Source organism: Chinchilla lanigera, unplaced genomic scaffold (genome assembly GCF_000276665.1).
Source record: "Chinchilla lanigera isolate Chin_1 unplaced genomic scaffold, ChiLan1.0 scaffold00020, whole genome shotgun sequence".
Classification (NCBI taxonomy): Eukaryota; Metazoa; Chordata; class Mammalia; order Rodentia; family Chinchillidae; genus Chinchilla; species Chinchilla lanigera.
In genome coordinates this window covers 13,972,007-13,985,631 of record NW_004955421.1, presented here as the reverse complement: position 1 = coordinate 13,985,631, position 13,625 = coordinate 13,972,007, and the positions used below count along the sequence as shown (strand labels likewise).

Sequence of the window (13,625 nt, the reverse complement as noted above, 5' to 3'; positions counted from 1 at the left end):
AATGTTAGTTTCCAATTAAAAATAAAGAGGAACAATGAGATTTTTTTTACAACAACATAGATACCTGAAGCATATTAGGGTCAGACAAATAATCCAGACGCAGAAAGATTTCCTCACTTTTAATGATCAATTCAGGTAATTCTGGACAAGGTGATCCATGAGCTTTACTTTGAGCATCAGTGCTTTAGTGTCTTTCTTTCTCTACTTTATTCAAGTCAATGATTGTTTGGATAAAAGAACAGAAATGCTTTTAAAGCTGCTCAAATGTAAAACGAATTTACTGGGGAGAAAGGCAAAGTAATATGGAAAAGAATATAATCAGGGCACAGGAGAATTGGGCATTTGTCAAAGAGCTATTGTACTGTGCTCTCTTTGAGGTTTCATTGCCTATCATTTCCTTTATTCTTTAGCTGACAGGAGACACATCTGTTCCACCTCAGCTGTACAGATCAGCTCTCTGCTGCTTGCCCATGCCTGTATCACCAGAAAAGTGAACTATGCCATAAATCTGACTGCATCACGCTTATTAACTATAATCTCCATACTGTTTACTTAAACTTCTCAAACAAGAATGTGACTGACTCAGCTTATGGCCCAAAGATCACTGGCCTCTTATCAAGTGGCTTCTACAGTACAAGCATTTATGGCTGTGATGGTATGTAGAGGATATGTATCCATGGGATGTGAACACGCCCATGTAACTGTGTCACTGAATCAGGAGTTAGACATGCAAAGGATGTTTCCTAGGAAGACTGTTGTGATGGAGATGAAAACTCAACTACTGTGACCCCTATAAAATCATTGCTTTATCATTTGAGATAAATCTTCTCAAAACTTTATTTTATATTGTTATTTCTCGCTCTCACGATTCCCTACTAAATATGGGTCCAGTCCAAATAATTATGCATAGGATTCAAAAGCTATCTTTGACCTGACCAGCCTGCACCTTTCTTTAATCACCCACTCTCATGGAATTTTATTGTGCAGATGGCCTCTATGCCTCTGCTTGGCACAATATACATCGATCTATCTGGGATGTTTTCACTCCCTCTATGCTTGCTTTTGTTCCCTTTTAAGTCTCTGTTAAACCTCACCACCCCCATGAATCCTGTCAAGATAGCTCATATTTTTTACTGAAATATTTTCTGCCTGAATGAAAAGTTCTAACCTTCAATACATGTGGTGTTGTTATCCCTTTTATTTTTTAGGTATTTCATCTTATTTCACTGAACAAAAAAGCCTTTGGAAGCAAGAATTACATTACAGGTACCTAAGTTCTCTAGAGCCTAGAAGAGAATTTCACAACAACAAGATCACCAAGAAAGTAAGCCAAAGAGCTGGAGAAAAATGATTTCCCACTGACATGAGCAAATGCTGAACTTAATACTGAGTTTGGGTTTAACTTTATTTTAAGTCGACCCATCTGTAACAGTTAATCTTGACTGTCAACTAGATTGCATTAAGAGGTATCCAGGAGACTGAAAAAGTGCACTTCTAGGTGTGTCTGGGTGTTTCTAGAGATGAGTGGCATGTGGGATAGCAAACTGAGGTAGGTGGCCTGTTCTGAATGTGGACAGTACCATCTGGTATGGTAAAGGCTGAGTTAGAACAAAAGAAGGAGAACTAGACCAGTCTCTGTCTGTTTGTCCATACCTCCCACTCTGTCTCTAACTCTGACTCTCTTTCTCCCCTCCTTTCTCTCTCTCCTTCCTGACTGCTATAAAATAACCAGCCTTCCCCTGGCACAGACTACTGACATGATTTCTCTGCTTTATCACAGCCCTAAAAGCAATGGATCCAGTTGGCCATTGACTGACACCTCTGAAATCATGAGCCAAAATAAACTTTTTCTCCATTAAACTGACTTTCCCAGGTATTTTGTTTTAGCAATGAAAAGATCAATAACATACCATGTAATAGATTTCACCCTCATGATAAGTGATTTCCTTTCCTATTAGTTGTCAGTTCCTTTTGCATTCAAACTAAAGTTATGTAATTCAATGGGCTAAGTTAAACTGAGTATCCACTGATCATCAGATGAAACAATGTGCTGGTAGGAAAATTTCAACTAAAGACAGAACACACCTAAGATTGCTACTGTTATGAAGAATTTTAAATGAATGAACACAAGATAATGTGGTAACATACAAATAGGAATTAATGTTGAAAAAAATTACCTCATAGCCAAGTAAATGTCCATTGCTCAACTTCCACGGAATAGTGTTCCATGCAACTTCAATTTCTGAGGAATTCAGGCTATGGGCAGATACCTGCGATGGGGCAACTGTAGGCTCTGTTTAGGAACAGATATTGAAATATATTAATGTTGGCAGTTAAATTTTTTTAAAAATTTGAAAGTATTTTTACAAAGCATTTTAGAACGTGAAAGTTTTATATATATTCTGTAAAAATGTTTGACAACATGCCCATGTCTTGACTTTATTATTATTTTTTTGGTACCAAGAATTGAACTCGACCTTGTACTTGCCAGATGGGCACTTGTGCCACTGAGCTATATCCCTCGTCCTCCTATGCCCATGTCTTGAAAACACCAGAACTTGTCTGTAGCTTAGGAAGAGCTGGCATCACGGCCACAGGCTTTTCCTTGCTTCATGGCCATAGCAGCCTACACTTGCCTCCTTCTCACCTCTTCTTTGCTTTTTTTTTGTTTTTCTCTGGTACCAGGAACCGAACTCACGACCTTGCACTTGCCCGGCAGGCGCTTTGCCGCTGAGCTAAATCTCCAGCCCCATCTCACCTCTTCTTTAGTCTTCCTTTCCTTCCCTTATTTACCTCTGTTCTCTGCACCCTGTCTTTGTTACCTTCCCCTTCATCTCAGGCCAGCTGCCTGAGAACTCCTACATCTACAACTGCCACTTATTTTTGTGTTGCTAAATAAGGTCAAAGTCAAACAAAGTTCATTTGCTCAATAAGCATGGAGAGTCTTCTCTAGCCTAGGCCCACAGATGGGACACATTTACATTAGAGGAATGGTAGGCACTTCAAAGAGATAAGACATACACACGTTATACGCTGTAAGTACATTCTTCTCTAATAAACACTCTTGGGGTTTGGGGATGCACAGTGATTCTTTCTCAAGACTCATTTCTGAGTAAGAATCCTCAATCCCTCAATATCCATTCCTGTGTTAAATGATGTCATTCCTTGGTTATGGTTGCTTGATGCTGAGACAGAGTCTTGGTTTCAGAATGGACCTATTCAATTTTCTCTCCTGAGAATCTGAACCTTAGTTTGAAGAGATGAGGAGTGCTTGGGGTCAATCAACTTGGCACTGGCATACTAGAGGAGCATATCATTTCTTGAGCCCCAGGGCTTCTCTGATTAAAGTTCTTCATGAGTTTGGCTTTCTAACTCTTCACTTGATTCCCAGAGGAGGCACTAGCAGAGTTCCAATAAGTCTCTCCATTTTTTCTTAGGCAAGCTGAATTTATTTCTGATGTTTGAACAGAAAGCCCTTTACTAACTAATCAGTGGGGGCAAGAATGCTGACAGCAGAACAGAAGTGAGGGAGGCTGAAACAGATAAAAGGCTGTGGCTGTCCCTCCCTGTCCCTGTAGGTACCAAGTCTAATAGTACAGGCCAAGCACCATCCAAAACCTCCCCCATTTAATCATCATTGTTGCCCAGAACCCTAACCTGCCTTTGTAATTTGTGGTAGCTTTTGAAAATGAAGTCTGGCTTGTAATACAATATGAAGATAAGGCACTTACCTTTCCAAAGACTTTAGTACTACTTAAATGCAGTAGAAAATAAAAAACAAAACCCAAAACCATGGTGAGACTCCTCAGAGAAGCCGAGTCCAATTATTATTTTTAGTTTTTGAAATTTATTGCAATGTCTGGAATGAAGGGAGGGACACTGTGGCAAGAGTTTAGGCTGGTGAAGGCCAGCGGTCCTGGGTGAAACTATTGGCTTGGAAATTTATTAAACAGACTTTGGTATGTTTAGCGATCTCTTTCCTTGAGTTTACATTCCCTCATTTGTAAAAGGAGAATAGTAATAGTGCCAACAATTTATCTGTTATTTGGAAAATTAAAGTAGGTCATGCCTGGCAGATGGTAAGTTTTCAATACATGTTACATCCTGTCTTCTTTATTAGGTAGAAGTACATGATATAACCAATATTCAGTTGTTATAGATAAATAAAGTGGCAATTTTGTATAATCCTTCTAACTTTGTTACAATTTTCTAAAGAGCCTTTGAGAGAAAATGTAGATGTCTCAATATCTGGAGCAGCTTAAAAGAAACGCAGCATAACAGAATGGTTTCAGAGTGAAATATGCATGTATCTGTACCAGTTGGAATGCATATCCTTTAAAGTTACACAGTCTTAATCCTTGAATGTCATACTTTTTGTCCTCAATATACCACTAATATCCTTTTCTTGGACCTTAGGCGTCACTATAAGCTTTAGACTAAGGCTGCTCCAAAGGATTATTTCATTGGTATACCAAGATGAAAAATGAGCTAATGATGGTATTTCCTACCCCACAACATGGAATTCAGATGGAATTCTCATGAACTCAATTTTAGTGAACTGATATATCTGCTTATGATCCACTGAGTCTTACACTGCAAGTCAATTATGGTCAGTCTTAATGACTTGCATTAAGAATCTAACTATAATTTTGATTATTATTCTTTTGAAGAAAATATATCTAAAGTCAAAAAGAACTTCTAAGTCAGTTTTTGAGCACAACTGCCTTATGAGATTTAGACTGCTATTTTCCATACCTTCTTCTGCAGAGAACACTGTTGTCACTGAGCTAAATGGTCCTTCACCTTTGTTATTATAAACACCCACTTTAACTTCATATGGTGAAAATGGCACGATGCTTTCATTCCTAAAGACATATCTTGGAGTATCAGGAGAAGTCACCACTGTCTGGATCCAGGTGGTAACCCCAAGAGGGCGGAAGGCAACCACATACCCAAAACCTTCACCATTCTGTAGTTCTTCAGGGACTGGCTACAAAGAAAGGACATACAAAGTCACCCTTACACAGACGGCAAAGAAAAAGTAAATGCAACTATCATTCTTAGCTTTTTGTAAAGGTCATTGAATAATAATCGACACTGTGTTAAGGAGTTCGATTAAAAAAAGAAGAAAAGCACTAATGGGAAGGTCAAGTTAGCTGCTTTTAAACATATTCCACTCATTCATAAACATCCAGATCATTAACTAGAATGTTCTATAATTATTCAGGTTTCCAAACATCATTTGTCCCAAGTCTGAGCTTTCAGAAAGGTATTCTTTCAATCAGACATGCTTGAAATCTAAATCTTTTTTTTTTTTTTTGAGCTAGTTCCTAATACTGACTTTATACAACAAAATTACAGCTGGATATAATGATTAAGTATATAATGATTAAGAGAGTTATTATGACTTACTAAACCAAAGATGTATCTGGGTCATATAAAAATTGTACTGACAATCCATCATGAGATCATACCTTTTTATTTTTCACCAACATTTTCAAATGCAGATAATTTTAGTACTAATACCTTGTGACTTTAAACAGCTTAATTACATTTTCCCCCACTATGATATGAATCAAAGAATGAGAGGATGGCAATGATAGGGAAAGAGACTCAAGCATCTGCTGGAATGTGTGACATCAACAGTGGGAAATTCAGGGCTACAGGGAAAGCTTTCAGGGCATGGTATGAGTCAACTGCTAGGATTTGACTCTCATCCCTGTGGTAAAGTGCCAGGTGACCTTGAGGAAATTGTTTATTACCTCTGTGCCTTTTACATCTACAAAATATTGCAAAATGGGATGAGAAAGATACATTCAAAATGATAGAACTAGTGGTGGCACAGAGTGAGCGTTCAAAAATCTTAACTACCACCATCATCACCAACATCAGAAGCATGAGGAGCACCATTACTATTATGTAGCACCAGGAACACCACCACCACCGTCACAAATACCACTAACACCAGGATCAAAACCACCCGTATCAGTGCCACATGAGCACTGGCATTACCACCAGCACTGGAACCTCTAGCGCCAGTGCGTACTCCATTAGCTGTGTCACCAACAGCATCAGCATCAGCATCAGCATCATATAAATGACCATCAATACCATGAGTAGCACCAGCACCATTAGAAGCAGTACCAGCACCAGCACCACTACCATCAGCACCACCAATACGTGTCCCACCAGCATGACCACTAACACCCAAACAAGCACTGCCATCACCTGCTAGTATCAACACTGCCACCATCTGAATTACCAGTACACCAGAGTCAGAAGCACTACCAGCAACAGCACCACCAGTACCACCACCAGTACTGCATCAAGAGTACCATCAGTATCACTAAAATTAGCACAAAGACCACCACTGTCAGCACCATTACTGGGACAATCATCCTCAATACCATCAGTCTCAATAGTAGTACTACTAGCACCACTTGTACTTCCAGCACCAGTACTGGCACTACCACCAGTCAGTACTAGCAATCCCACTGTGAGTACCAGCACCAGTTCCAGAAGAAACAGTACTATCAGAGAAATCAGCAGTCTGACACCATATGTGCAGTATCAAGAGCACCAATACCATCACCAGCAACACCACCAACACCATCAGTACCACAATTAGTACTAGTATCACTAGAACCAGCAGCAGTACCACTGCCCTCAGTAGCATTAGGACTAATCCAGCATCTTCACAAACAGCACAACCTCCATCAGCACCAGCACTACTGCTATCATTCTCATCAATAGCCCTGCTATCATTACAACCAACACAAACCCCAGCAACATGACTGCCACCAGCACCGTGGGTGTCAGCAGCAGCACTACCACTACCAATACCACCAGCGGTAGCATCAGCAGAGCCATCATCACTACTGGCGCCATCATTCAGCACTAGCACCACTAGACCTCCACACTAGCATCTGCACTGGCACCAGTATCTTCATGACTGGCATCCACACTGTGAGCCCCAGCATCCCTACCACTAGCACCAGTGCCAACACTGGTGGCACCAGCATTGCTACCACCAACTCCAGTACTAGTACCAGTACACAAGCACCCTCATGACCAGCACCCCCACTCCCAGCATCAGCACCATTATCCTCATGTATCAGCACCACCATAAACACCAGTATCAACACGATCAGCATTACTACCAGCACTGCCAGCGCCAGCATCCCCACCAAGAGTGCCAGTGCCAACACCAACAGCCGTAGTATCACACAGGAAGCTATGACTGTGAGAATAGGAACATCCCAATGAGGAAGATGCTGCTCAAACACTTACATCCCAGGTTATCACCAGTTCAGACCGGCTTCCACCTCCTCCATTGACTTCAGAAGGGGGCACTTCTGGAACTGTGTGGGTCAGAGAGACAGAGATGACACCCTATTTGCGTACAGTAATATTAATCTGAAAGAAGGTTCAATGTTACTTATTTTTAGTATTTGAAATAATTTAATCATTGTGATTACTCCAAGTAGGGTACAAGTGTCAGAATGATATTGGCCTTCCGTAAGAATAACAAAGACTGAAATCCTCAAATCCTGTGAGAAGATATTCACTATAAACTTCATGCAGATGTCAGATTCACCCCCAAACAGAAAGAACTCTATGTTTAGTAAACCCTATGACACATTTACAATGTAACTTCTGTGAAGGTAAATGTCTGTCATATTCACAGAAGTAGTGAAATATCTACAAGTACTGAGCACACAGCAGACATGGCCCAAATACGTGTTAAGTGAGCAAAGGACACTAAGGCGTGCACTGTGTCTCTACTGATCATAAAACCTTACTCTCCTGAGTAAAACAACATCGCTAAAATTATGGAAAACATATTCCTTATCTGTTATCATGGCCCAGTTCCTAACATGACATGCTAGTTCTACTCCAAATATCATTTTAGTTCGTATTAATTAACATTACAGATTCTGCAAACAAGAAGTATTTTACAAGAAGTATTTGGGCTTTCCCCTTAGCCCTGTCTATGTGATGCTATGCATACTTTCTCATTTTGAGGTTTAATATTAAGATATTTTAGAATTACAAAAGTGGTTTTATGGCTTCTATTAGTAGATGACTCACATGATAATTCAAAACGCTAATTTGTTCTTAATTTAACAATTGAGAGGCCAAAATATAATATTCATCAATTGCTGAAGCTCATTTTGCTGAGCTTGGTGGGAGAAAGAGATTTCCGAGCAGTGAAACTCCCAAACGTCATTATCTTACCAATTTGTCAATGCTTGTTATATATGAAAACAGCACTTCCCCTGCTAACAGGGTAACTATATCAGATAGTAATTATAACCTTAAGTGACAAAAACATATTCACTCAACATGCACTAATGATCATTTATGATGCAATGAACTCTTGGAAATGCCACACTGTATCAGAATCAGTTACATGTGTTTCTTTTGACAAATGCCATATGGCAGATTCTGCCGTTAGAAAGGTTAGATAATTGTGACCATGGATTATTGAGTCAAATCCTCTGCCCGCCTTGAGACTATGGGCAAAGGGAAGTGAAATATGCACCCAGAGAGATCTGTTAACTCATTACACAGAAAGCAAAAACACTAACCTGCCTCTTCAGTTCTTACTTTTTCTGAGGGTAAACTGGGTTCTCCACCTCCAATCTTGTTACTGGCTACAACTCGAAATTCATATTCCACCCAAGGATTTAACTCGACCACAGTAGCTGTGTATGTTTTCCCATCGATGACCTCAGGCACTATAAAGGAACAGTTCAGATAAGTAAGAGTTTGCATGCTCTAGTACAAATCTGAAATCTATCTGTATGAGCCCCTGGCATCTGTCCTTCCCCTTTACCTGTTGTGACAGTTTGCCAGCCCACAGAGAAAGGTGTTCTAGCCTGGATGGCATATGATGTAACTGGGCTGTGGTTGTCAATTCCTTCTTTCCAAGACAATTGGGCTGTTGTGTCTGTAATTTCATCAACTTTCACATTTTCTGGTGGCCCAGGTGAACCTGAGGAAGGCAAGAATGCAAACCAAGGGTAGCAATACCATAAAGTCATCTTCTTCTACCATAGTGAAGAGAATGTCATATGACCACTTTAATACCTCCAACGGACTCCAATTGCAAAAGCACTTAGGAAAAAGGGCCATTTACCTGGAACTAATACTATCTCTTTTTTCACTTTTCCATTGTTAGATCTTAAATCTGGATGTAAAACAGCAATTCCAAAATCCTAAGAAAACATGATTGCAAGTGACACCTACTTTTGGAGGCCTCTATTTAGCAGGATTCCCATACCTTTCTCAGTTCAGTGCCCCCTGCTTTGGTGGGATGCCTCTTCCTGAAGCCACCGGTGTGGCTCTGTAGTTTGCACTGCTCTTGTCTAAAGCGTTTTATTCTCGGATGCACTCTAGTCATTTTTCAGGCCAGGGACGAATCAGCACCATGGATAGCAGCTCAGGTTGGCAAATTGTCTCTGGCATTGTGCATAATTTTGATTCTTTTGGAAGCAGACATCCACACAGTATTCTCATATAAAATACACTTACTGAATTAATGGCATGCTCAAAACAGAGCTTGGGGGTAGGTAAGGAATGGCAATTACAATGGGAACAATTTGAAAGCAGAGTTCAACTTTTTTATTTCTTTCAATTAACACCCATTTTTATTGCCAAAATCTATTTCTGGGGAATCAAATCAATATTATAACTTTTACGCTCATTTATTTTCTCATTCTATTTCTTTCTCCAGTAAATAATGCTCAGTTAACATGTGAAGTTAAAAAAAAATAAGTGATATTAACATTTACCTCTCACTATAAGTTCAGCAGCAGAGGAAACGCTATCTACCCCAGTTTGGACCATACAGACATACTTTCCACTGTGTTTCAGTTGAATGTTTCTGATCATTAAATCACCAGATGAACTCTGTTGGGAAAATATGTAATAAACAAGTCATTATTTTTAAAACAGAAAGAATTTTAAAGGCTATGGGCCAAAACAACATTGTGTTGAAATCCATATTTAGTGGGAAAACAAAAGTGGTACTAGAGAGAAGATTGCTATAATAGGAATTAGTGCCATAGAGAACTAAAATAAGTTAAAAACCATACATGACTGCAGACAAATATTTCTGTAGACAAATAAATGACTAGCTTTTCCTTGGGCATTTATGGTTTTAGAAATAATTGAAGGGAGAGATTATGGTCTCAGGGTCTATTTATTTCTACCAGGGTGACAGTTCTTTTCATGGACACTGCTCAGCACCAGCTCACTTCCTGTCTTGTTCCAACCCCACTGCAATTATCTACCTGAGAAGAAGGCAGCATTTAGGGATCTAGTGGGAGATAAATGCAGCAAAACAAGGGGATTACTGTGGTAGAAACACTTTTCTAAACTCACTAGAGCTTGAAAAGACTAACACCATTTAATTTTTGAGCTGTAAAATTTAGAAACAGTCAGTGTAAGTTTGTTCACTGAGAAAAAAATGAAACATTTTAAACCTTAAAATAGGTTATCCATAAAGATGTTTGTTGGCATCCCCCAGTACCAATTAATAAAATGAATGTACTTCCAACAGCTCAACTTGAAATTGTGCTCATTTAAAGAGACTGTAAAGTCATGTTTATAACATGACTAACTGCAGGTTGGTTTCACACATTAGTGAAAATATAGATTGAAATAAAATTACTGAGAAAGATAGTCCCTTTGAAAATTATCACCAGGCTATCTGACCTGGTACAGAAGAATAAACCATATTCATCTTATTAATTAAAGACAGTTTTCCTCCTGGGTTTTCCTAGAATTGATGGAAAGATTAATTCTACTGTCATGCTTTTAGGTAATTTCCTAAAATCTTCTATGGACTAATTTCTTAAATATTGCTTCCCATCCTTAGGATTCTTAATGACCTACATATTCTCTGTTGGATGGATCAGATGGCTTCAGATGGAATTTCTTGAGTGCTGGGAGAAAGCAGATGTGAGGTGATTGATGGCTATAATTAAATGATAATCCAGAAACTGTTAAGTTTGCACATTTTACTTTCATGAAGTTGAGCTTTTTTCTTTCCCTCCCTCTTCCTTTTTCTCCTCTGGGTTATTTAGAAATTTATCCCCAGGATAGAACCTTCAGTGCCTGCTGACCTTTACAATCTCTTCAGGTTTTACGAGTTCTATATACTCACAGGAGGGTGATCATCATTTCCATAGAAATCTCTTATTTCCGGTGAAGAACAGCAACTATTAATATGATCAAGGCATTTGGATGAGGGTATTATTCTTCCCTTCCTTTATTTGCTTATTTTGAAAGCTACTGGGTAAAAAAGGATTTTAGCAGGACTTTCTTTATGTCCTTAGATATCTAGATATAACTTTCAGGTGCACAAGACAGTATTGTTTCTTGAAGGAGTAATGTGAATTCAGTATTGAGACTGTGACTTCTGCTGACTTTTGATACTAATCAGTAATGAAATAGAAACAACTTAGCTAAATCATAAAAAAACTTTCTTCCTAAAGAAATGCAGTCAGGCTCTGTCAGAGAAAATGCACTGTCAGAGGAAATACAATTTTAATTATCTTTTTGATGTACAGAGTAGGAAATGAGGCAATTAACTAAGACATGTATATAATGGGACCCACTGGCTTTTTCAGCATAACTACAGAGTTGAGTGGATGACCACATAAAAAGAATATAAAATTTAACAAATATTAAGAGGGATCTGCTCATCAATGTTTGCCTATTTTGATAAAATACATTCATATTGTTTCTTTTCTGAGGTCTTCCATCCCTACCTGTTACTGCCTTTTAATAGGCAGAAGCAAGATTTACCCTAACAAAAGTACATTGTATGCTTGCTGTGTTAAATTTAACGACTGAGACTTATCTAGTATATGGTTCCTGCCCTCTAGGATATAAACTCAAGCTAAGGTAACATGGTCCACACTTGTGAAACAAGCTATGTTTACAAATTTAGAAAGAGTACTAAAGGTCAAATAAAATCACATGACACATACCCTGTGCAGACCATTGCAAGATGCAAGGGACAGATACTCGTTCTCCAATCCTGCTGAAGATGTGGGACTGTACCTATTAATATTGTTGATGAAAGTGTAAATTGGTGTAACTACTCCTTAAATATACTGGAAAGAATCCATTAAGGCACAGTATTTGCATAAAATATGATCCATCCCTTAGTGTGCACCCTATAGAAGCATGTGTATGTCTACCAGAGTACATGCATAGCTAAAAAATAGCAACCAAATGTCCACCACCATAAACAGATAAAGCAGTGCAGTATTTGTTTAATGAAATAGTATTAAACCATGCGAATGAATGAACTATATACACAGATCAGCGTGGTTGAGTCTGAAAAACATAACACACACAAATCAGGTAAAATAGAGAACATGAGAAAAATATTAGGCGGGAGGGGTATATGTGGTCATCTTTGAAGGAATGCTTATTACTGGAATAAGTACCATGGGCAAATCTAGGATGAGGATCAGGTCCTGTCTCCTGATTTCAGTGCTGACTCCATGAATGTTCATCTTGTGGAAATTTATTGAGCCATCTACGTAAAGCTCATGTGTCTTCTAGTAAAGTGCAGTGGCTATCAGAAGCAGTTACAATTGCGTACAGATACACTACTAAATGCTCAGCTCTGAATAAGACAATTGGCCAAAACAGGCAAATTACATGACTATAAGGGTTATTTTTTCAATTTTAATGTATTTTATGAGTCCCTGTTTGCAGAACATATGATAACATTCCTCATGCGGAACTGGGATATTCGTATAATCTTAACTCTTTTTTCATCCCCTCTTCCCTTCTCATCCCCCATCTCTTGGTTTCCTTCCCCTTAGTAAAAGATGTATCTCTCCTTTCTTACAATCTCTCTTTTATTTTGCTCTTTATCTAAACAAGTGAAATTCTTCACTCCATCTTCTTTCACAGGAAAACTTTATTAAACAATTGCAATGCTATTTTTCCTAGTGATAAAATGTTGAGAGGAGAAAAACAGTCCTTGTATTTATTGAGCCATCAGCTGAAAAACAGGCATTAATCAAAGAACTACACAAATAAATGTCAAATTACAGTGTAATGAAAGGTTAAAATATATAGAATAATTTATGATTTTCTGGGGTTTTGCTCAACTAAAAATCAAGCTAAGTAGAAGATTTTTGGGAAAAGCAGGAGAGAAAAAAAAAAGGTCGGCACCAAACATGTACAGGTGCACTGACTGGGAGGTGAGAGGACAGTCTATCTGAGGAGCTCAGGAAGGAAGAAGGGAGCTAAGTGGGGCTGGGGCGATGGCAGTGTCAGAGGTAGAGTTAATCCAGAAGTCATTTCCTGGGTCTCAGAAAGCTGTATTAAAATTACATTTGTGTCATAATGATGCTCAGTGTTTTCTCTTTTTGAAATTTTTATAATTTCTAAGCTGAGCTAGAATTGCTTTCTTTTCCTTTCTTTCTTCCTTTTGCTTCCAGTACTGGAAATTGAATGTAGATCATGCACACTGAACTAATCACCAGTCCTTTTTCACTTTTACCTTTTAAGATAAGTTCTCTCTAAATAACTAAATTGCACGGTGGGGGGTGTCAAATTTGGGATCCTCCTGCCTCAGCCTTCCAGAGTGC

At 38.7% G+C, this 13,625-nt stretch overlaps 1 protein-coding gene across 1 annotated transcript in view; it reads right to left on the bottom strand.

Annotated features, from left to right (window-relative positions):
* The window catches only part of Cntn3 (contactin 3 (plasmacytoma associated)), a 319,768-nt gene that overhangs the window by 22,915 nt on the left and 283,228 nt on the right, over window positions 1-13,625 (bottom strand). Inside the window, exons 14-19 of the mRNA XM_005383763.2 lie at window positions 9,798-9,915; window positions 8,840-8,998; window positions 8,592-8,741; window positions 7,291-7,361; window positions 4,756-4,990; window positions 2,178-2,293 (exon numbers count right to left, since the gene is read on the bottom strand). Of these exons, the coding sequence (XP_005383820.1) occupies window positions 2,178-2,293; window positions 4,756-4,990; window positions 7,291-7,361; window positions 8,592-8,741; window positions 8,840-8,998; window positions 9,798-9,915 (849 nt within the window). The remainder of the gene's footprint in view (window positions 1-2,177; window positions 2,294-4,755; window positions 4,991-7,290; window positions 7,362-8,591; window positions 8,742-8,839; window positions 8,999-9,797; window positions 9,916-13,625) is intronic.